The 24,768-nt window shown below is 35.1% G+C and overlaps 5 protein-coding genes and 1 pseudogene across 6 annotated transcripts; all 6 read right to left on the bottom strand.

Moving 5' to 3' along the window:
* Positions 1 to 1,983: 1,983 nt before the first annotated feature.
* Positions 1,984 to 4,827, bottom strand: LOC114194699 (exocyst complex component EXO70B1-like). Its single transcript, XM_028085067.2, has one exon. The coding sequence runs from the start codon at positions 4,700 to 4,702 to the stop codon at positions 2,468 to 2,470; it is 2,235 nt and encodes a 744-aa protein (XP_027940868.1). The 5' UTR covers positions 4,703 to 4,827; the 3' UTR covers positions 1,984 to 2,467.
* Positions 4,828 to 5,491: 664 nt separating this feature from the next.
* LOC146884427 (exocyst complex component EXO70B1-like) lies at positions 5,492 to 9,243 on the bottom strand. Its single transcript, XM_085665734.1, has one exon. It carries the CDS (start codon positions 7,620 to 7,622, stop codon positions 5,607 to 5,609), a length of 2,016 nt encoding a protein of 671 aa, XP_085521860.1. The 5' UTR covers positions 7,623 to 9,243; the 3' UTR covers positions 5,492 to 5,606.
* A 122-nt stretch (positions 9,244 to 9,365) lies between these two features.
* On the bottom strand, positions 9,366 to 12,103 carry LOC114194698 (exocyst complex component EXO70B1-like). The gene has a single exon (XM_028085066.2). It carries the CDS (start codon positions 11,859 to 11,861, stop codon positions 9,618 to 9,620), a length of 2,244 nt encoding a protein of 747 aa, XP_027940867.1. The 5' UTR covers positions 11,862 to 12,103; the 3' UTR covers positions 9,366 to 9,617.
* A 375-nt stretch (positions 12,104 to 12,478) lies between these two features.
* LOC114194700 (exocyst complex component EXO70B1-like) lies at positions 12,479 to 14,827 on the bottom strand. Its single transcript, XM_028085069.2, has one exon. It carries the CDS (start codon positions 14,759 to 14,761, stop codon positions 12,728 to 12,730), a length of 2,034 nt encoding a protein of 677 aa, XP_027940870.2. The 5' UTR covers positions 14,762 to 14,827; the 3' UTR covers positions 12,479 to 12,727.
* Positions 14,828 to 16,927: 2,100 nt separating this feature from the next.
* LOC114195089 (exocyst complex component EXO70B1-like) lies at positions 16,928 to 19,208 on the bottom strand (annotated as a pseudogene).
* A 1,716-nt stretch (positions 19,209 to 20,924) lies between these two features.
* On the bottom strand, positions 20,925 to 23,593 carry LOC114193462 (exocyst complex component EXO70B1-like). Of its 2 annotated transcripts, XM_085665466.1 has the most exons (3): positions 23,400 to 23,593; positions 23,184 to 23,240; positions 20,925 to 23,025 (listed from the first exon to the last, which is right to left on the bottom strand). In XM_085665466.1, exon 3 carries the CDS (start codon positions 23,001 to 23,003, stop codon positions 21,198 to 21,200), a length of 1,806 nt encoding a protein of 601 aa, XP_085521592.1. In that variant the 5' UTR covers positions 23,004 to 23,025; positions 23,184 to 23,240; positions 23,400 to 23,593; the 3' UTR covers positions 20,925 to 21,197. The 2 variants fall into 2 exon arrangements, with proteins under 2 accessions (XP_085521592.1, XP_027939074.1); XM_028083273.2 differs by having other exon boundaries at positions 20,925 to 23,240.
* Positions 23,594 to 24,768: the final 1,175 nt, after the last annotated feature.

Raw genomic sequence — 24,768 nt, 5'->3', positions numbered from 1 at the left:
TTATCTTTTAACATAATTTTCACTCTTAAAACTTATATTTATATTTATATTATTATTATTATTATTATTAAACTCTTCACTCACTTTTTTACTTTTTATTCTATTTTTCTTAATTCAGACATTTCTATTTATTGATCTAATATTCCTTCCAAATATTGAATCTATAATGTGCAAGGATGGTTTTGAAAAATCACAACCAGAGACTTCAACATAAAAACTAAGGCACAAAAAGAGTGTTCGTCAATATGATAAACATGTCAAGAAAGAAAGAAAGTTGTCTTTAAACCAACACTAAAGAAAACTCATATTTCCTATTTCCTATGAATTTTGTTTTAATTTTTTTTTTAAAAAATACTTATAAATTTTTTATGAAAAAAAATTTGCAGGAAATTATTGTCAATTTTCTACAAAATATTTTGTATAAAATATTTTTCACAACAAAATTTGTAAGAAATTTTACAAATTTTATAATTTTGTAGAAAATAATTATTTATAAAAAAATTTTCTACTAATTAAGATTCTTGAAAAAAATAATAGAAAAAAGTTTTTTCTTATAAATTTTTTTAACAAACTTATAAATCTAATGAAAATTTTTAGCAGCGAAAGAGATTGAGTTTCACGGGAGGAAGATTAGATTTCCTTCTCAAAGAAAGGAGTGATTTTTCAAATCCTAAGAAAAATAAATAATAATGCATGAGTTAGATGTACAACATGATTAAACTGTTAGTTCTAATTTGACCAGAGTGATCTTACTTCCTTCGATACATGATTTAAAATTTTGTAAACAAATCCATTCTAAGAAGGAAAAGATGATGAGTTAAGAGAAAAATGAGTAAAAGCCTGCAATTTCAAGAATAATTACTATAAACATGATGAGATAATATTTTTAGTGCTTCTAAAATTAATTTCTTATTTTCTTTATTCTGTATTTCTTGGGAAAATAATTAGGATATATTTAATTGAGTTTTCTCAAGCCCAAATGTAACTCCAAGAGGTGTCTGCAAAGGGGGCAAGACGAAGAGAAGACAAACACTAATTAAAGTAAAATATTGGAGCCCTATTCAAGCTTACAAATCTTAGAAAAAGGCACGCAAAAACATGAAACAAAGAATGAGAAGCATGGGTGAAATTCGGCCAAGAGAAAATCTTCCCTGATTTTTATTTTTCAATTTTCAATTTTGAATTTAAAATCCGTCCTCCTCCGTTTTTTTTCTCTTTTTTTTTTTAATTTTCGGCTATGAATGAGATAATTCTAGATATCTCACTTACATGCCACTACAGACATACTTGATTGTCATATAGTTTAGGGAATCTGTGCTTCTTGGATACTTTGATTGATATATGAGAATAGATTTTTTGTCAGAGAGATCTAGTGTTTAGATCTTATCTTGTTTTCTTAGGAGTCAAGTATGGATTCTACATAAGAGTTTATAATTAAGATGATTCTCCATCTTTAAGTGACACTCATCTTCTTTCATTTTCACAAGTTTTCTTCATCTTTTTATTGTTTACTTTACTTCATCATATCTTTGTTCTAATTTTAGTTATATTTCTTTTATTTGCCTCCGCCAATTCTATCTTTATTTCCACTCAGTTCATATATGTTGTTGTGCTTGTTTCCAATATGTTCATGATGATAGCTTCATTACATCAAATTCGTTTTGCAGTTAGAATCCTGTCATCTAAGTGCGTTAAATGAAGTGATGATGAGATTTATTGTTTTCTTTTGCTTCATAGGCTCATAATCCCCTAAACACATACCTGATCCATATCAAATTGCCACCAATCATGTAGCCACAGAAATTGACACTGCAAATAGATTGGAATCAGAGTCAACCTTGGCATCAACATGATATCAACAATGATTTCCCATTTGAATATAACAATAATCACCACCGAGAGTTAAGTTCTTTACGTAGGTTAGATAGTGGAATTATAGTTGTATTAATAAAAGATGAGCATTTTATATTTTCCTTTTAAATCCATGTCCAATGTGGTTTAAGTGTTTTTACAGTGTTCTCACTAAACCCACTCCCTTAAGGACTTTCAATATATGCAGCATGTATTCAAGACCTTGATAGACCATAGAAATTGATGAATTTAAAACTGGTAAAAATCTGCCTCACTTTCATGTCTACCAAAAAACTTGAAACAGTGTAGGTAAGAATCTGAAAAAAAAATAAAACTCATTGCACTACAGAGAAGACCAATGACAGATAGGTTAAGCCTGTGTACAAAATCTACCCAAACTTAAATATTATTTCCTTCTCTTCAGGTATATAATTATGAAAATCTATCCAAACTTTAATTTGAACCGAGCCAATCTGAAACACGGAAACAAAATAAAAAAGGAAAGACATGTGTGATTGTGTTGAAACATACAGTGGTATCCAGGGCGCAAATCCTTTAGAACTGAGATAATGAAATTATTGTTTTCTAAATCTAACTAGCTTAACAGATTCATCTACTACCTTAGAAGAAACAATTTGTTGAGTTGCTCTTGAAGCTCAAACATTCCATACTTAATGTATTTATAAGCATGCTTCCCAAGTAATTCTTCAAATCTCCCAAGGAAACTTCCATATGCTGGCAACAGGATGTTTTCTATGGATTTTATTATTTGCTCCCTTAGCTCCTCATCACAGGCAGACCATGCAGACTGAATGTTGCATGTCTCATCAAAGTGTTCGTTGAACCAATAAAGCTTGTCTTTCATCAACTCGGCTGCAACACTAGGCTCTAGTTGATTGAGGTCCAGCTTCAAAAGGTCCACAATCTTATTCCATGAACTTCTTAGATAGAGTTCTAGGTTTTCTCGGAACTTTGTTGTGTTTTTGTGGAGCCAGTCATCTCCAAAAGTAGGTCCCAGTCTATTTACTTTTGTCTCTACTTGTATGAATCTCCGGTTGTTCATGATGAAAACATAACCCAAAGAAGTGTTTTTGTAATTTTTGGAGTTGGTTTCCAAACTGCTCTCTAAAAGCTCTATCATCCTGTAAATACACACAGGTGAAATCATTGTATCTAAATCTAGTCCTAGATTATTCTCCCTATTTTGGTCCAGAGATTTAATGTAGTACATCACTTCAAGCTTATTACCATTTTTGGACTTAGCATCCAAAGTACTCGCTAACAGAATACTCACTTTGGCTTTGTACACAGATGATGTAATCTTTCCCTCCTTTAAATCTAGGCTAAGTTTACTAATTTCCCTATTTCTGTAAACCAAATAAATACAGTACATCACTTCAAGGGTAATAGAATGAATCCCACCACTGGGAATGAGTGATAGATCTTCCAAAGCCTCATAAATGGACAATCTCTGCCTTATCAGCTGCACTACAATATTTGTGAATGTACATGATTCAAACTCTTGTATCAACTCCTGCAATGTGTTGCGCATGAAATGGCTCCAATTTGCCAAGGCAAGGGCAGAGTTCAGCAGACTAGTAGCCAATTCCGTGCAAAGTTCCCTGAAATGAAACTCCCCAGAGGAAATGGAACCCCTAAAGACACGATTGAAGAGTCTCTTCTCATTGGGAAAGAGTATCCTCGCAGCTATGTTCATAGCTTTTATCAACCTCTCAATTTTCTCCGTCTTGTTAGTGTCCTCCGTGTTCAGCTCTTGATCTTGCAACCCTAATGTCCATAAACTCTCTTTCAGAAATTCCCTCCGCCAATTACTGTACACGTGTAAGCATTCATGCACAAATCCATCTGACACCATCTTCTTTACATTTTCACGAAGCTTGCTGATCATTCCTGACGACAATGAATCCACCAACATGTTGTGGTCGCCATGCAATTCTGGCACTGAAATCTGGTCCTCACTGACAACATTAGCTTTAAGGTATTTGTCTACATGCATGGAAATTGCTCTGATAACGCTCCCACTCTCCTTCTTAAGAGCCTCTATACAACCCATGAAGCATTCCTTGGTACCATAAATGTTTTCTGGAGGAGCACCACCCTCTTGAGGTGAAACTACTTGAGAAGCACTATGCCTTGTTCCTCTTGAAGGCCAAACCATATCAATGACGGGGTGTGGTTGTGAACTAGCCATAACTGTTTGGGTTGAATCCACTTGAGTAACACTATGATTGGTTCCTTGTGGTTGTGAATGTGAACCAATTTCAACCACTAAATGATCTTGGTGTTGAAGTCCATGATACCCACTTCTTGGTTGAAAATCCAAATTGGAACGAAGAAGGATGAGTGAATAACTGAAAGCTCCTCCAACAGTGACAAACCATAGTTTTATTTTCATGAGTTGTACAGTCAGAAGTGCACAGAAAAAATAGAGGAGATCAACCTCAAATCCTAACTGACTCAGCCTTGACAAGCCTAGAGACATGATAGCAAAAGCAACACAAGAAACCAGACTATATGCATCTGCTTTCTGTTTCACATCTTTATCAAGAAAAAAGGAGTATACAGAAGTGATCAGCAAAGTAGAAAACGCCGTGTGAACTTCCAAACAGCGAGAGTTAGAATACTCCCATGTCTTTGCAAACAAGGTGGAAAGGGAGATTAAGAAACTGAAAAGAATGTAAAGAAAGATCTTCCACCAGCTCCAATTTCCAATTAAATGATTAAAAGAGGAGCTGAAAGCATAACAGATAAGTCCAACAGTAGATGAAACAAAACACACAAATCTCCATACCTTTGGCTGATGAAGCCAACTCTGAATTTTGATGAGCATGAGCACTGTGTGGTTTCTTATGCAGGGTTTGCTTTCAGGAACAAAGATGTCAACCAACGTTGCTTTTTTTTTTTTTTTTTTTTTGCGAAGGAGGGTTTAATCCCTTTATTTTTTATTTTTATAGAAATTTGAAAGGAAGGTAGTGGGTGGGAAAGCTCCATCAGTCTTCTACGTGTTGACTTAAAACTGGATACTTCTTCTGTAATAATTCTGTCATGCAATCAATGCTAGTTGAAATAATCTCCTCATGCGATCAGAAAAACAATAAAATCCTGAAAATGGATCAAACACAACTCCAATCCAATTATTTCGATATATCAATACTCATCAGGGAGCAGAATTCATTTTATTATTGTGTTTAAACGTTCCAAATAATTTAAGCTGGGCAAATCTAAAACATATAAATAAAAGCAGAAGAATATAACTTGGATCCAGATTTAATCTATACAAATCTAAAACAGAGGAGTAAAGTAATTACGCAGTTTTAAACTTAAATGTACAGTGGTAGTGTTGGCATGATTTGGAGCAAGAATTGTTCTCTCGACTCGAGATAATCATGAAACATGATTTTTAATAATATATATTCGGTTCTTCACAATAAAAATAAGAAATATAAGAAGATTGACAAAAGAAAAACACTTTTGTTACCGCAGGGAGTTTAATAGTATTACGGTTTGTTAAGAAAGTTACACTTAACAAACTTTAAACGTTGATGACTTCTCTATAGACTTTATGTCTCTCAAACCATTTAAAACCGGCGAGTTTAAGCATAACTTAACAGTTAAAATCAGCTTTGTAAGATGAGTATTTATGTACTATAATTTAGTTTTATCTCTTTTTGAACTGGGATATCCAACAAGAACAATATTCCAATCACACGATAATAAAATTTTTGTATTCTAAATCAACTCAAAGGCCTTGGGTGTCTTTCACTTCTGTTCAGAAACAGATTCTTATTCTTCATCACAACAAACAGATTGCGGACTCGATCTTGGACGTCAAACATTCCATACTTGATATAATAATAACTGTGCTGGCCAAGAAAATTCTGCAACCTTTCAATGAAGTTTCCATATGCTGGCAACAACATGTTTTCTATGGATTTTATAATATGGCTTTTTAACTCTTCATCAAACACAAACCAAGTAGACTGAACTTTGCATATCTCATCAAAATGTTCGTTGAACGAATTCATCCTGTCTTTCACTAACTCAACCCCAACACTATTCTCTGATTCACTGATATCCAGCTTCAGAAAGTCCACAATCTTAGTCCACGAGCTTCTCAGATAGAGTTCAAGGTTTTGCTGGAACTTTGTTGTTATTTTCCGGAGCCAATCATGACTAAAAATAGGAACCAATCCATAGAATTTTGCTTCTTGTTCTATGAAACTCAGATTGTTCAAGAGGAAAACATATCCCAGAGAAGGGTTATGGTAATTTTTGGACTCCACTTCCAAAATTCTCTCTAACAGGGCTGTTGCTATTATCCTGGCCACATTCACAGACGGTGAAAGCTTTCCCTCCTTATCAAGCATGGTATATCCTTCTAATCCTTGCCTACATCTATTATCCCTTTGTCTGCAAACAAAACGAATTTTGAGCATCAATTCACATATATTAGGGTGAACCTCAGCACCCTCATAATATGTAAATTTTTCACACTCCAGAAAAGTTGCCAAGTGATTGGCTATGCGAAGCAGACAAATATTCAATTCACGGCAAACCACATTGAAAACGAAATCCCCAGGGGAAGCGACCCCTTTAAAGACGCGATCACAGAGTGTCCTTTCACTGGGAAGGAGTACACAATCAACTATATTCAAAACCTTTGTTAACCAACACTGAATCTCCTCCGTGCTAAACTCTTGCATTTGCAACCCAAAAGTCCATAGACACTCTTTCAGAAACTCCCTTCTGCATGTATAGTATGCTCTGCAACAATCCTCCTCAAACCCTTCAGCCAACATTAGCCGCACGGTTTCATGAAGGTCGTTGATCATTCCTGCAGGCAATGAATCAACCACTAAGTTGTTGTCAGCATGGAGTTCCACCACTGGAATCTTGTTGATCACATTAGCTTTAAGGTATCCATCTACATGCTTCGAAATTGTGTCGATAAGGGTCTCATTCTCCTTCTCCAGCACGTCTACACATTCCATGAATCGTGCCTTGACACTTTTGTTACTGTCATTTCTGCCTTGAGTGACCATGAATCCTGAATCCTCATCTCCTTCAGAGACACCGGCGTCTTGGGGCATGACGAGGGAATTACCAACAAAGGTGGTAATAGTTTGAGGTGAACCAACCTGTGAAAAATTGCGACTTGTTCCTTGAGAGTGTGAACCAATTTCAATGACTACGTGATCATTGACATGCAGTCCAACATACCCACCTCTTGCTGAAGCATCCAAGGCCGCACGAAGAATGAGGAGGAAATAACTGAAACTCCCTCCAACAATTACTAACCATAATTTTATTTTCATGAGTTGTACTGTAAGAAATCCACTGAAAAAATATAGAAGATCAACCTCAAATCCGAAGTGACTGAGTCTTGACAAGCCTAGTGACATGATAGCAAATGATGCACACGAAACCAGAGTATAAGCATCGGGTTTTTCTGTGACTTGTTTATCGAAGAAAAAGGAGTACACAGAAGTTATCAGCAAAACCAAGAAGGCTGTGTGAGCCTCCAAACAGCGAGAGTTGGAGCCCTCCCATGCCTTTGCGAACAAGATGGAAAGGGAGATGAACAAACTAAAACCGCTAAACAAAAAGATCTTCCACCACTTCCAAGCTCCACATAAATGATTGAAAGAAGAGCTTAAAGCATAACACACAAGTCCAACAATCGATGAAACAAAACACACAAATCTCCATACCTTTGGCTGCAGCACCCTACTATGAATTTCGATGAGCATTATCACTCAAGCAAGGTTTGCTTTCAGGAACAAAGAAGATGTTGAATAAATCTATAACATTTCAATTATTGGTATTTTTTATGCAAGATAGTCACAATCTTTGACTTGGTTCTGACATAAATTTCAAAGAAAGATAATGAGTTTCATTGTGATATGATGGATAAAATTAGTTGAAAACTAGATATCAAGTTAGAAGTTGAAAAATAAATGGAAATTAAAAGTTGGTTGTAAATAGTTGAAAATTCTTCAGCTAGTTTCTCAAATTACCAATGAGTGTGTTACTTTTTGGTTTTTAGAAGAAACATTTTTTTTTTAATTAGAAAAACACTTATTGTTAATTTTTAGTTGTTTTTTAAGCTTAAAAAAAGTAAAACTTATTTTGATAAGTTAGTCAGACTAACTTGTAAGACTAAATGCAAGGGGGTTTTATGATTTTTCATGCCAAAATTACCCATCCTTTTACTATCTCAATGTCTGCTTCACAATTTCTCATATACAAATCCTCTGGGCACTGCACTTCTTCATTCATTCTTTATGGAGTGATCCTTAGCTTCCTCTGTAACACTTTCATCATGTGCTTTCACTATCAAACAAACACTCACTTTTGTACTATCAACTTAATTCGACTTTGTGAGTTTTGGTATGATTTTATTCTTTACAATAATCACTATTTGGCACCTCTTTTAAAATTTAAAATTTAATTATAGTAATTAAACTCGTACAAGTTATGTTTTATTTCTTATTTAAATTAGAGAAACTTTTTTAAAAAGGGTTGAATATTCCATCTAATTCTGTTTTTTACACGAGGACGATTTAGTAATTTTTTACTTAAAATTTAGATTTATATTACTATTAAACTCTTCACTCACTTTTTATTTTTTATTTTTATTCTCTTTTCCTTAATTCAAACAATTTTATTTCTTGATCTAATATTCCTTCCAAATATTGAATCTATAATTAACGTTCAAGGATGGTTTTAAAAAATCACAACTAACACTTGAGCATAAAAAGCAAGGCACATATTGAGAAGAGTGTTGGTCAATATGATAAACATGTCAATAAAGAATGAAAGAAAGCTGTCTTTGAACCAAAAGATTGAGTTTCAAAAGGAAAGGATATTCTCAAAGGAAGGGTGTTAGATGTACGACATTACTTCTAATTTTACTCGAGTGATCTTACTTCCTTTGAAATATGATTTAGAATTTTGTAAACAAATCCTTTCTACATAGAGTATATAATGAAGATGAATTTAAGTGACAGTCATCTTCTTTCATTTTCATAATTTTTCTTCATCTTTTTCTTTTTTACTTTACTTGATCATATCATGTTCTAATTTTAGTTATTTAACTCAACTATTTATTGTTTTCTTTTGCTTTATAAGCCCATAATTACCTAAACACATACCTGATCTTTATCAAATTGCCACCAATCATGTAGCCACAGAAATTGACACTGCAAATAGATTGGAATCAGGAGATGTGGTTGTTAATTTTTTTTTTTTTGTCTTCTCAGTGATAGAAGTAACAAAGTTTCCTAGAGTGAGATCAACTCTTCGTGAAAGGACTTTCAATATATGCGGTATGTATTTCAAGACCTTTTGAATTTGATAGACCATAGAAATTGATGAATATAAAACTGCTAAAAATCTGCCTCACTTTCATGTGTACCAAAAAACTTGAAACAGTGTAGGTAAGTATCTGAAAAAAAAAAAAAACTCATTACACAACAGAGAAGACCAATGACAGTTGACATAAATCCAGTAAATGTATTCTAAATCAATCCAAACTTAGGAATTATTTCCTTCGCTTCAGGCATAGATTTATGATTATGTATACAAACTTCAATTTGAACAAGACAAAATAAAAAAGGAAACACATTTGTGATCGTGTTTGAAACATTCAGTGGTATACAGAGCACAAATCCTTTGGAAATAAAATTATTGTTTTCTAAATTTAACTCGCTTAACCTTTCCTTCTCTTCTAGCTACTGATTCATCTACTCCCTTACAAGAAACAATTTGTTTAGTCGATCTTGAACCTCAAACATTCCATACTTAATGTATTTATAAGCATGCTTCCCAACAAATTCGGCAAATGTGCCAAGGAAACTTCCATATGCTGGCAACAGCATGTTTTCTATGGATTTTATTATTTGCTCTCTTAGATCCTCATCACAGATAGACCATGCAGACTGAATGTTGCATGTCTCGTCAAAGTGTTCGTTGAACCAATAAAGGTTGTCTTTCATCAACTTGGCTGCAACACTCGGCTCTAGTTGATTGATGTCTACCTTCAAAAGGTTCACAATCTTATTCCATGAGCTTCTTAGATAGAGTTCAAGGTTTTCTTGGATTTTTCTTGTGTTTTTGTGGAGCCAGTCATCTCCAAAAAAATGTCCCATTCCATTTAGTTTTGTCTCTACTTCAATGCATCTCCGGTTGTTCATGATGAAAACATAACCCAAAGAAGGGTTTTTGTAATTTTTGGAATTGGCTTCCAAAGTGCTCTCTAAAAGCTCTATCATCCAGTAGATCCACACAGGTAAAATCAGTGTATCTAAACCTAAACCTAGATTATTCTCCTTACTTCGGTCTAGAGATTTAATGTAGTACATCACTTCAAGCTTATTACCATTTTTGGACTTAGCGTCCAAACTACTCTCTAACAGAATTCTCACTTTTGTTATATACACAGATGATGGAATCTTTCCCTCCTTTAAATCTTGTCTAACTTTACTAATTTCCCTATTTCTGTAAACCAAATAAATACAGTACATCCCTTCAACGGTAATAGGATGGATACCGCCACCGGGAATGAGTGATACATCTTCCAAAGCCTCATAAATGCACAATCTCTGCCTTATCAGTAGCACCACAATATTTATAAATGTTGTACATGATTCAAACTCTTGTATCAACTCCTGCAATGTGTTGCGTATGAAATGGCTCCAAGTTGTCAAGGCAAGGGCAGAATTCAGCAAACTAGTAGCCAATTCCGTGCAAAGTTCCCTGAAATGAAACTCCCCAGAGGAAATGGAGCCGCTAAAGACACGATAGAAGAGTCTCTTCTCATTGGGAAAGAGTATCCTCGCAGCTATGTTCATAGCTTTTATCAACCTCTCAATCTTTTCTATCTTGTTAATGTCCTCCATGTTTAGCTCTTGATCTTGCAACCCTAATGTCCAGAGACACTCTTTCAGAAACTCCCTCCGCCAATTACTGTACACGTCTAAGCATTCCTCCACAAATCCATCTGACACCATCTTCTCTACATTTTCACGAAGCTTGCTGATCATTAGTGACGACAATGAATCCACCACCATGTTGTCGTCGCCATGCAATTCTGGCACTGAAATCTGGTCTTCACTGACAACATTAGCTTTAAGGTATTTGTCTACATGCATGGAAATTGCTCTGATAATGCTCCCATTCTCCTTCTTAAGAGCCTCTATAGAACCCATGAAATATTCCTTGGTACCATAAATGTTTTCTGGAGGGGCACCACCAGCACCATCCTCTTGAGATGAAACTACTTGAGAAGCATTGTGCCCTGTTCCTCTTGAAGGCCAAACCATATCAATTACTGGGTGTGAACTAGCCACAACTGTTTGGGTTGAATCCACTTGAGTAACACTATGACTGGTTCCTTGTGGTTGTGAATGCGAACCAATTTCAATCACTACATCATCTTGGTGTTCAATTGCGTAATACCTACTTCTTGTTTGACGATCCAAATTGGAACGAAGAAGGATGAGGGAATAACTGAAAGCTCCTCCAACAATGACTAACCATAGTTTTATTTTCATGAGTTGTACAGTCAGAAGTCCACAGAAAAAGTAGAGAAGATCAACCTCAAATCCTAAATGACTCAGCCTAGACAAGCCTAGAGACATGATAGCAAATGCAACACTCGAAACCAGACTATACACATCTGGTTTCTCTTTCACATATTTATCAAGAAAAAAGGAGTATACACTGGTGACCAGCAAAGTAGAAAACGCTACGTGAGCTTCCAAACAGCGAGAATTGGAGTACTCCCATGTCTTTGCAAACAAGGTGGAAAGGGAGATTAAGAAACTGAAAACAATGTAAAGAAAGATCTTCCACCAGCTCCAATTTCCAATTAAATGATTTAAAAAGGAGTTGAAGGCATAACAGACAAGTCCAACAATAGAGGAAGAAAAACACACAAATCTCCATACCTTTGGCTGATGTAGCCAACTCTGAATTTTGATAAGCATGAGCACTGTGTTGTTTCTTAAGCAGGTTTTCTTTCAGGAACAAAGATGTCGACCACCGTTGCTTTTTTTTTTTTTTTTTTGAAGCGGGGTTCAATCCTTTAGGTTGTTTTTTTCGTAGAAATTGGAAAGGAAGGTACTGGGAAAGATCCATCAGTCTTCTACGTGTTGACTTAAAACTGGATACTTTTGCAATCATAGTTGAAATAATCTCCTCATGCGATCAGAAAAACAATAAAATCCTGAAAATGCATTAAACACAAATCCAATTAATTCGATATATTAATTCTCACCTTGGAGCAGAACTCATTTTATTATTGTGCTTAAACGTGTCAAATAATTTAATCTGTGCAAATCCAAAACAGATAAATAAAAAAAGAAGAATATAACTTGGATCGGGATTTAATCTATACAAATCTAAAACAGAGAAGTAAAGTAATTATGCACTTTTAAACTTAAATGTACAGTGGTAGTGTTGGCATGATTTGGAGCAAGAATTGTTCTCTCGACTCGAGATAATCATGAAACATGATTTTTAATAACATATATTCGGTTCTTCACAATAAAAATAAGAAATATAAGAAGATTGACAAAAGAAAAACACTTTTGTTACCGTAGGGAGTTTAATAGTATTACGGTTTGTTAAGAAAGTTACACTTAACAAACTTTAAACGTTGATGACTTCTCTATAGACTGTATGTCTCTCAAACCATTTAAAACCGGCGAGTTTAAGCATAACTTAACAGTTAAAATCAGCTTTGTAAGATGAGTATTTATGTACTATAATTTAGTTTTATCTCTTTTTGAACTGGGATATCCAACAAGAACAATATTCCAATCACACGATAATAAAATTTTTGTATTCTAAATCAACTCAAAGGCCTTGGGTGTCTTTCACTTCTGTTCAGAAACAGATTCTTATTCTTCATCACAACAAACAGATTGCGGACTCGATCTTGGACGTCAAACATTCCATACTTGATATAATAATAACTGTGCTGGCCAAGAAAATTCTGCAACCTTTCAATGAAGTTTCCATATGCTGGCAACAACATGTTTTCTATGGATTTTATAATATGGCTTTTTAACTCTTCATCAAACACAAACCAAGTAGACTGAACTTTGCATATCTCATCAAAATGTTCATTGAACGAATTCATCCTGTCTTTCAGTAACCCAACCGCAACACTATTCTCTGATTCACTGATATCCAGCTTCAGAAAGTCCACAATCTTAGTCCACGAGCTTCTCAGATAGAGTTCAAGGTTTTGCTGGAATTTTGTTGTCATTTTCCGGAGCCAATCATGACTAAAAATAGGAACCAATCCATAGAATTTTGCTTCTTGTTCTATGAAACTCAGATTGTTCATGAGGAAAACATATCCCAGAGAAGGGTTATGGTAATTTTTGCACTCCACTTCCAAAATTCTCTCTAACAGGGCTGTTGCTATTATCCTGGCCACATTCACAGACGGTGAAAGCTTTCCCTCCTTACCAAGCATGTTATATCCTTCTAATCCTTGCCTAGATCTATTATCCCTTTGTCTGCAAACAAAACGAATTTTGAGCATCAATTCACATATATTAGGGTGAACCTCACCACCCTCATAATATGTAAATTTTTCACACTCCAGAAAAGTTGCCAAGTGATTGGCAATGCGAAGCAGACAAATATTCAATTCACGACAAACCACATCGAAATCGAAATCCCCAGGGGAAGCGACCCCTTTAAAGACGCGATCACAGAGTGTCCTTTCACTGGGAAGGAGTACACAATCAACTATATTCAAAACCTTCGTTAACCAACACTGAATCTTCTCCATCATATCAATCTCCTCCGTGCTAAACTCTTGCATTTGCAACCCAAAAGTCCATAGACACTCTTTCAGAAACTCCCTTCGGCATGTATAGTATGCTCCGCAACAATCCTCCTCAAACCCTTCAGCCAACATCAGCCGCACGGTTTCATGAAGGTCGTTGATCGTTCCTGCAGGCAATGAATCAACCACTAAGTTGTTGTCAGCATGGAGTTCCACCACTGGAATCTTGTTGATCACATTAGCTTTAAGGTATCCATCTACATGCTTCGAAATTGTGTCGATAAGGGTCTTATTCTCCTTCTCCAGCACCTCTACACATTCCATGAATCGTGCCTTGACACTTTTGTTACTGTCATTTCTGCCTTGAGTGACCATGAATCCTGAATCCTCATCTCCTTCAGAGACACCGGCGTCTTGGGGCATGACGAGGGAATTACCAACAAAGGTGGTAATAGTTTGAGGTGAACCAACTTGTGAAAAATTGCGACTTGTTCCTTGAGATTGTGAACCAATTTCAATGACTACGTGATCATTGACATGCAGTCCAACATACCCACCTCTTGCTGAAGCATCCAAGGCCGCACGAAGAATGAGGAGGAAATAACTGAAACTCCCTCCAACAATTACTAACCATAATTTTATTTTCATGAGTTGTACTGTAAGAAATCCACTGAAAAAATATAGAAGATCAACCTCAAATCCGAAGTGACTGAGTCTTGGCAAGCCTAGTGACATGATAGCAAATGATGCGCACGAAACCAGACTATATGCATCGGGTTTTTCTGTGACTTGTTTATCGAAGAAAAAGGAGTACACAGAAGTTATCAGCAAAACCAAGAAGGCTGTGTGAGCCTCCAAACAGCGAGAGTTGGAGCCCTCCCATGCCTTTGCGAACAAGATGGAAAGGGAGATGAACAAACTAAAACCGCTAAACAAAAAGATCTTCCACCACTTCCAAGCTCCACATAAATGATTGAACGAAGAGCTTAAAGCATAACAGACAAGTCCAACAATCGATGAAACAAAACACACAAATCTCCATACCTTTGGCTGCAGCACCCTACTATGAATTTCGATGAGCATTATCACTCAAGAAAGGTTTGCTTTCAGGAACAAAGATGTTGAATAAATCAATAACATTTCAATTATTGGTATTTTGTATGCAAGATAGTCACCATCGTTTGACTTGGTTAAACGCTTTATTTTGTTATTTAAATTTCAGTGGAGGATAACGAGTTTCATTGCAAATAATACATATTGTGGTACAAATTAATTTCCTATTATTAAATTATATATTAAATATAGATAGAAATTATACAATAATAGAAGGACATAACAAAACCTCTGGATATCAGCGTTTTTTGTGAGCTATGCTCACTACATTATCTAATTATAGTTGTGGATCTAATTTTCTAATTTCTAATACTGTTTATGTACACTCAGGAACACCAGTATTACGGAATGATGAAAACTGATACATGATCAAGCATGCTAACTGCCTCCCTTTCATGTGTACCAAAAAAATTGAAACACTAATCTAACCCACTTGTAAGATTAATATCACTTTTATCTCATAATCTTCAGATAATGATAGGGATGTTTCTGGAATATTTCAATTTCATCCAACTTTGGGGTGACTCTTGGTTTCTGAAACAATTCCTTGAGTTTGGTTTGAATGTCCTCTGTTTCATACTTACGATACCCGTCAGCATGCTTACCAATTTCGAGAATATTCTCGAACCTGCCTACGAAGTTTCCATAAGCAGGCAACAAATATCTAAGTGACACTCATGAAACAAAATATATTTAGAAGGCTGTAAGGTTGCACCCACTCATTAGATTCTAAAATGAACATTGATATTATATATGTTATTTACTAAAATCTAGTCATAAAGGATGTAGCTCAACACAAGTCTCTACAATTTCTCGGATAGAAGTTATAAGCACTAGGTGTAAAATTCAAACCTCGGAAGGTTCTTTACACCGAGCACAATATTTTGTTTTATTTTATTTTTTAAATATAATTTAAAAAATAAATAATAAAAATAAAAATCCTACTATTACTCAAGTTTTCATGAATTTCAAATTTTATGGGTTAATGTTATTTATGGTTAAACGACTATATTTTTTATTACAATTGACTAATTGACTCTTGTGTCTCCATTTTCTACCTATAAATACCACCTAGGTGCATGGAAAAAGAAACAACAAATAGAGTTCCCTCAAAAGTGTTCTTCTTTTCCTCTCTATACTATCTCTTCAAAGTATTCATAAGGTTCAGAAATCTTACGCTGCACTCGATCGATCTAACGGGATTTTGTGTCTTGGGAGAGGAGTACATAATATTGTGTATTGCCCACATATAGTATTGTGTATTACCCCTGTGCAATTGGGGCATTTTCTCTCTAAGGATAATGTTATGCATACCTCAACCCAGCCTATTTTCTACTTCTTTTCTTATTGATTTTTTATCTATTATTGTTATAAGAATTGTTGATTGATATTCATTGATTTATATATATATATATATATATATATATATATATATATATATATATTTATTTATATTATTGTTCTAATAATTATTATTAGATTTATATATTTTATTATTAATTATGTTATGTGTTTAATCGATTTCTAACACTTTAGGTTGATTCACGGATGTTAGAGTGATGTGGCTGTGAAATTATTCCATGGATTTGCTCATTCCTCACTAATTAAGTTATGTGATGTACTACATTTCCTTCTCCTCTTTCTTGGTCTGTGTTCTGCAGGAGTCAAACTGTGTGAACTTCTCAGATATCAGCATTTTTGGTGAGCTATGCTCACTACATTATCTGATTACAGTGAGGATCTAATTTTATAATTTCTAAAGTTGTTAATGTACATGCAGTAATTACAGTAGTACAGAATGATGAGAATTGATACATGATAAAGCATTCCAACTGTGATCTTCTCAATTATGGCGCAGAGACATGCATGTTCTTCTTTTCGTCTTCTTAGTGATTGCAGTAACAATTTTCCAAAGTGAAATCAACGCTTCCTGAAAGGACTCTCAATATATGCAGCATGTATTGTAAGACCTTAAATTTGATAGACCATAGAAAAACTCATTCCATAACATAGAACCAAACAAAATAAACACGAAACACATTTGTGATTGTGTTGAAACATACAGGCACAAATCCTTTGGAACCATGAGATAATAAAATTATTGTTATCTAAGTCTAACTCACTTCACTTTTCTTTCTATTCCAGCAACAAATTCATCTACTCCACAAGAAACAATTTGTTGAGTCGATCTTGAAGCTCAAACATTCCATACTTAATGTACTCATAAGCATGCTTCCCAACAAATTCCTCAAATCTCCCAAGGAAACTTCCATATGCTGGCAACAACATGTTTTCTATGGATTTTATTATTTGCTCCCTTAGCTCCTCATCACAGACAGACCATGCAGACTGAATGTTGCATGTCTCATCAAACTGCTCGTTGAACCGATAAAGCTTGTCTTTCATCAACTCGACTGTATTACTAGGCTCTAGTTGATTGATGATGTCTAGCTTCAAAAGTTCCACAATCTTATTCCACGTGCTTCTTAGATACAGTTCAAGGTTTTGTTGGAGTTTTGTTGTATTTTTGTGGAGCCAGTCATCTCCAAAAATATGTCCCAGTCCATTCAGTTTTGTCTTGAGTTCTATGAATCTCCGGTTGTTCATGATGAAAACATAACCCAAAGTTGGGTTTTTGTAATTTTTGGAGTTGGCTTCGAAACTGCTCTCTAAAAGCTCTATCATCCTGTCCATCCACACAGGTGAAAGCATTTCATCTTCTAAACCTTTTCTAAGTGAACTCTCCCTACTTTGGTTTAGAGATTTCATGTAGTACGCAACCGTAAGCTTATTACCATTTTTTGACTTAGCTTCCAAACTCTTGTCGAACAGAACTCTCACTCTGGCCTCGTACACAAATGATGGAATCTTTCCCTCCTTTAAATCTTGGCTAACTTTACTAATTTCCTTATTTTTGTAAATAGAATAAACATAGTACATCACCTCAATGGTAGTAGGATGAATCCCCCCACCGGAAATGAGTGATGCATCTTCCAAAGCCTCATAAATGTACAGTCTCTGCCGTATCAGCAGAAGTACAATATTTCTGAGTGTTGTAAATGGTTCCAACTCTTGTATCAACTCCTGCAATGTGTTGCGCATGAAATGGCTCCAAGTTCCCAAGCCAAGGGCAGAGTTCAGTAGAATAGTTGTCAATTCTGTGCAAATTTCCCTGAAACGGAACTGCCTAGAGGGAATGGAGCTGGTAACACGATTGAAGAGTGTCCTCTCATTGGGAAAGAGTATCCTCCAAGCTATGTTCATAGCTTTTATCAACCTCTCAATCTTCTCCGTCTTGTTATTGTCCTCCATGTTCAGTTGTTGATCTTGCAACCCTAATGTCCACAAACTCTCTTTCAGAAACTCCCTCCGCCAATTACTGTACACTTGGAAACATTCCATCCCAAATCCATCTGACACCATCTTACCTACACTTTGACGAATGTTTCTGATCATGCCTGACGACAACGAATCCACCAACATGTTGTCGTCGCCATGCAGTTCTGGCACTGCAATCTGGTTCTCACTGAGAAGATTAGCTTTAAGGTATTTGTCTACATGCATGGAGATTGTACTGATTACGTTCCCACTCTCCTTCTTGAGAGCCTCTATACTACTCATGAAGTATGCCTTGGTACCATCAATGTTTTCCAGAGCGGCACCACCACCAACACTACCCTCTTGAGGTGAAATTACTTGGTGTGGTTGTGAATAAGCATTACCAGTAGCAGTGATAATTGTTTGGGGTGAATCCACTGGAGTAACACTACTACAACTGGTTCCTTGTGGTTGTGAATGCGAACCAATTTCAACCACTACATGATCTTGGTGTTGAAGTCCATGATAACCACTTCTTGGTTGAGGATCCAAACTGGAACGGAGGAGGATGAGGGAATAACTGAAAGCTGCTCCAACAACGACTAACCATAGTTTTATTTTCATGAGTTGTACGATCAGAAGTCCGCTGAAAAAATACAAGAGATCAACCTCAAATCCTAAGTGACTCAGCCTTGACAAGCCTAGAGACATGATAGCAAATGCAACAGAGGAAAGCAGACTATATGCATCTGCATTCTGTTTCACATCTTTATCGAGGAAAAAGGAGTATACAGAAGTTATCAGCAAAACAGAAAAGGCTGTGTGAGCTTCCAAACAGCGAGAGTTGGAGTACTGCCATGTCTTTGCAAACAAGGTGGAAAGGGAGATTAAGAAACTGAAAAGAATGTAAAGAAAGATCTTCCACCAGCTCCAATTTCCAAGTAAATGATTGAAAGAGGAGCTGAAAGCATAACAGACCAGTCCAACGATAGATGAAACAAAACAAACAAATCTCCATACCTTTGGCTGATGCAGCCAACTCTGAATATTGATGAGCATGAGTACTGTGTTGTTTCTGAAGCAAGGTTTGCTTTCAGGAACAAACATGTCAACCACCCTTTATTTATTTATTTTAGGAAATTGAAACGAAGGTACTGATAAAGTTTCATCAGTCTTTGCAGTCAAGTCAATGCTTTGTTGAAATAATCCCCCATGCAATCAGAACATCAGTAAAATCCTGAAAATGCATCAAACACAAATTCAATTAATTCGGTATATCAATTATACTCACCACCGAGTATAATTCATTTTATTTTTGCGTTTAAACGTGTCAAATAATTTAAGCTGTGCCAATCTAAAACACATAACTAAAAAAACCCGAAGAAAATAACTTGGATTGGGTAGTGTTGGCAAGATTTAGAGCATGAATTGTTCTCTCGAGATAATCATTAAACATAATCTATAATTATATATATTGGGTTCTTAACAACAACAATAACAAATATAAGAATTTTGAAAAAAAACACTTTTATTAACACACATTCTAAACACAGGTAGTTTGACAGTATTACGGTTTGTTAAGAAAGTTACACTGAACAAACTTTAAACATGGAAGACTTCTCGATAGATAGTCTCTCAAACCATATTAAAATAATGAACAAATTTAACTAAAATAGACTCTTTGAACAAAACACAAACTATCACTATCATAATTTGAGCATTTCACATAATGTGAATAGTGTCAGACTATATATTTTGTCGTAATCAATTTAAATAACATCGATGAACAGATCAAAATTTAACATAATTTAACAAACCAAGGACCAAATTAAACGTGCAAAAAAAATAGACCAAATTAAATAACCTAATCAAAAGAGGAACCCAACTAGTATTTAAACTTAAACGAAATTATAAGCACTTATGGATGTTTAACATAGAGTAATATAGTCTAATTTTTTAAATATAGATCTATAAAATCTATATTAGTTTATATAATATTAGTTTGTATTTAATTTTGTATACTAAACATTGTATATAGAATATTACATTTTTATTAACAGATGTGATAGTTTTAAGACAAGGTTATAATTTATTTATGTAAATGATATTTCACCTTTAGAATTGAATGGAATCAAGTAATAAATTTATCAATTAGAAACAAATATTTAAAATAAGATAAGCTACATACAACTTAATCTGTTAAATAATTTCCTGAACAACTATTTTGACTATTTATTTATTCAAAATACTACCTAAACAATAATACTAATTTTGTTACAAATTAATTTTTTATTAAAAAGGTAAATATAAAATATAGAATAATGGAAAGACAAGACTGTTTATGTACATGCAGGAATGACAATAGTATAGAATGATGAAAATTGATAAAATATCAAGCATGCTAACTGTGAGCTTCCCAATTACGGTGCAGACATGCATTTTTTTTTTCTTTTTGCAAAATAAATTTTAAATTGCCATTGGTATTGGAAGAAGCTCGGAACAATCTTGCAATATTATGGTTGTTCAGTGTTTTGGTTTTCTCAGTTATTGCAGTAACATAGTTTCCCAAAGTGAGATGAACGCTTCCCGAAAGCACTTTCATTATATGCCGCATTCATCAAGAACAAATTTGATATCCCGAAAGCACTTTCATTATATGCCGCATTCATCAAGAACTCGAATTTGATAGACCATAGAAATTGATGAATATAAAACTGCTAAAAATATGCATCACTTTGAAAAAAAAAACAAAAAATTCATTGCACAACAGAGAAGACCAATGACAGTTGACATAAAAGCTGTTAGTATCCATAGATTGGTTAAGCCTGTATACTAAATTTTCCCAAACAAAGGTATTATTTCCTTCTCTTCAGGCATAGAATTACAAAAATATATCCAAACTTAAATTTGAACGAAGCCAATCTAAAACATGAAAACAAAATAAAAAAAATGAAAGACATTTGTGATTGTGTTTGAAACAGAGTGGTATACAGACAGGGCACAAATCCTTTGAAACAGAGATAATAAAATTATTGTTCTCTAAATTTAACTCGCTTAACCTTTCCTTCTCTGCCAGCAACAGATTCATCTACCCCCTTACAAGAAATAATTTGTTGAGCCGATCTTGAACCTCAAACATTCCATACTTAATGTACTTATAAGCATGCTTCCCAACAAATTCCTCAAATCTCCCAAGGAAACTTCCATATGCTGGCAAGAGCATGTTTTCTATGAATTTTATTATTTGCTCCCTTAGCTCCTCATCACAGACAGACCATGCAGACTGAATGTTGCATGTCTCGTCAAAGTGTTCGTTGAACCAATAAAGGTTGTCTTTCATCACCTCGGCTGCAACACTAGGCTCTAGTTGATTGATGTCTAGCTTCAAAAAGTCCACAATCTTATTCCATGAGCTTCTTAGATAGAGTTCAAGGTTTTGTTGGAGTTTTGTTGTGTTTTTGTGGAGCCAGTCATCTCCAAAAATAGGTCCCAGTCCATTCAGTTTTGTCTCTACTTCAATGAATCTCCTGTTGTTCATGATGAAAACATAATACAAAGTCGGGTTTTTGTAATTTTTGGAGTTGGCTTCTAAACTACTCTCTAAAAGTTGTATCATCCTGGCCGAGTACACAGGTGAAGAAAACACTCCCTCGTCTAAACCATGGCTAAATCTACTCTTCCTACTTTTGTGAAGAGAATTGTAGTACGTCTCTTTAAGCTTATTACCATTTTCGGACTCAGCTTCCAAACTACTCTCAGACAGCTTTGTCATTCTGACCCTGTACTCAGATGGTGAAATCTTTCCCTCCTCTAAATCTTGGCTAAGTTTACTAATTTCCCCGTTTTTGTAAACAGAATAAATGTTGTACATCACTTCAAGGGTAATAGGATGAATCCCGCCACCGGGAATGGCTGATACATCTTCCAAAGCCTCATAAATGTACAATCTCTGCCTTATCAGTAGCACCACAATATTTATGACTGTTGTACTTGTACATGATTCAAACTCTTGTATCAACTCCTGCAATGTGTTTCGCATGAAATGGCACCAAGTTTCCAAGGCAAGCGCAGAGTTCATCAAACTATTAGCCAATTCCGTGCAAAGTTCCCTGAAATGAAACTCCCCAATGGAGCCGCTAAAGACACGATAGTAGAGTCTCTTCTCATTGGGAAAGAGTATCCTCGCAGCTATGTTCATAGCTTTTATCAACCTCTCAATCTTCTCTATCTTGTTAACGTCCTCCATGTTTTGCTCTTGATCTCGCAACCCTAATGTCCAGAGACTGTTTTTCAGAAATTCCCTCCGCCAATTACTGTACACGTGGAAGCATTCCTCCTCAAATCCATCTGACACCATCTTCTCCACACTTTCACGGAGTTTGCTGATCATTCGTGACGATAATGAATCCACCACCATGTTGTCGTCGCCATGCAATTCTGGCACTGAAATCTGGTCCTCACTGAGAATATTAGCTTTAAGGTATTTGTCTACATGCATGGAAATTGTGCTGATAACAGTCGCATTCTCCTTCTTAAGAGCCTCTACACAACCCATGAAGCATGCCTTAGTATCATCAATGTTTTCTTGGGGTGCACCACCAGCACCACCCTCTTGAGGTGAAACTACTTGAAAAGCACTACGTGTTGTTCCTGTTGAAGGCAAAACAATATCATTGACTGAGAATGGTTGTGAAGAAGCATTCCCAGTAGCAGTGATAATTGTTTGGGGTGAATCCACTTGAGTAACTCTATGACTGGTTCCTTGTGGTTGTGAATGCGAACCAATTGCAACCACTGCATGATCTCGGCGTTGAGGATCCAAATTGGAACGGAGAAGGATGAGAGAATAACTGAAAGCTCCTCCAACAATGACTAACCATAGTTTTATTCTCATGAGTTGTACAGTCAGAAGTCCACTGAAAAAATACAAGAGATCAACCCCAAATCCTAATTGACTCAGCCTTGACAAGCCTAGAGACATGATATCAAATGCAACAGAGGAAACCAGACTATATGCATCTGCTTTCTCTTTCACATCTTTATCAAGAAAGAAGGAGTATACAGAAGTGATTACCAAAATAGAAAATGATGTGTGAGCTTCCAAACAACGAGGGTTGGGGTACTCCCATGCCTTTGCAAACAAGGTTGAAAGGGAGATTAAGAAACTGAAAACAATGTAAAGAAAGATCTTCCACCAGCACCAATTTCCAATTAAATGATTGAAAGAAGAGCTGAAGGCATAACAGAGAAGTCCAACAATAGAGGAAGAAAAACACACAAATCTCCATACCTTTGGCTGATGAAGCCAACTCTGAATTTTGATGAGCATGAGCATTGTGTTGTTTCTTAAGCAGGGTTTGCTTTCAGGAACAAAAAAGATGTCAACCACCGTTGTTTTTTTTTTTTTTTTGGATGGGTGTTTAATCCCCCCTTTTTTTTTGTAGAAGTTTGAAAGGAAGGTGTTGGGAAAGTGCCATCAGTCTTCTACTCGTTGACTTAGAACTGGATTCTTCTTTTGCCCGTTTAGGGTTTAATTACATAAACTTACTTACCAAACATTCTTGATCAAAATAATTTATATCTTAGTCAAATAATATAATTACTAGTTCTTTCAACTTGCTGAAGATACTTTAATCTTTTTAGAACGAAACAGAAAAAAAAAGTAAAAAATGACTGGAAGATGGTTTCAAATGCATCTTCCCTTTTCCTTAATAGTTTTTCAAAGAATGATTGGTTCTATTCACGCAAAATACTACTTTTACTAGAGGTACCCAAAGAAAAGGGCAAGTGCATACTCACTTGTGATAGTGATGATGGGAGTTGAAATGAGTTTGCTTAATTTTCCTCTTTCTTTTTTCCTTACTTTTTTCTTTTAAAAAGTAGTTTTTAAAATCAGTGTAAAAGAATAAATATACCTTCTTTTATTTGACAAATAAAATATGTTGCTTGATTCATTTATGATCCAGCAAGCTTTTCTCGTCAATTTAAATTTTTGAAACTTGTTTGAACGAATGTATTGAGGTATTCTTTCACGTCATTGTTTTGTGGTGTCTTATAAAAGAACCTACCGTGTTCCCTATCCTTTAATAAAAGCAAGTTATATGTAATAATTTCAAGTATTACAATTTGATGTGACACTCTTTAAAATCATAGCAAAACCACCTAAAATGTCACGCTACCCAAAATCGTTCTAGTCGCCCAAGCAGACGCGTTGTTGGATGGTAATGTGACGGGTGAACCTATCACCGGAAACGGAACAAACAACAAAGATATGTTCTTGATTAGGCTCCCAGCCTAAGGAACTGAAGATGGTGACTGAGTGATCAGATTCTCTACCACCATCAAGTGATTTTATTTGTGCATTGAACACTTGAACATAAAGGTGAATTAAGTATTGATGAGGATATGGTCTCGTTTAAACAAGTCATGAAAAGACAGTTTAAAAAAGTTCTCGACAAGCAATTTTGTCCGATAATAATAAAAAGAAAGGTTAAATATGTTTTTAATTTCTTAATTTTTAGTAAATTTTGCAATTAGTTTATTTTGAAACTTTAGACCAATTTAGTTCTCCATCTTTTTTGAAATAAGTGAATTTAGTCATTTTAATCAAATTTTGTTAGATTTATTTCTGTCAAACAGTATAAATAACTCAAATACAA

Source organism: Vigna unguiculata, chromosome 8, assembly GCF_037176805.1.
Source record: "Vigna unguiculata cultivar grain cowpea cultivar isolate G323 ecotype 2 chromosome 8, ASM3717680v1, whole genome shotgun sequence".
NCBI classification, from domain to species: domain Eukaryota; kingdom Viridiplantae; phylum Streptophyta; class Magnoliopsida; order Fabales; family Fabaceae; genus Vigna; species Vigna unguiculata.
Note: the sequence above shows the minus strand (reverse complement) of the source record. Positions and strands in the feature narration are given on the sequence as shown.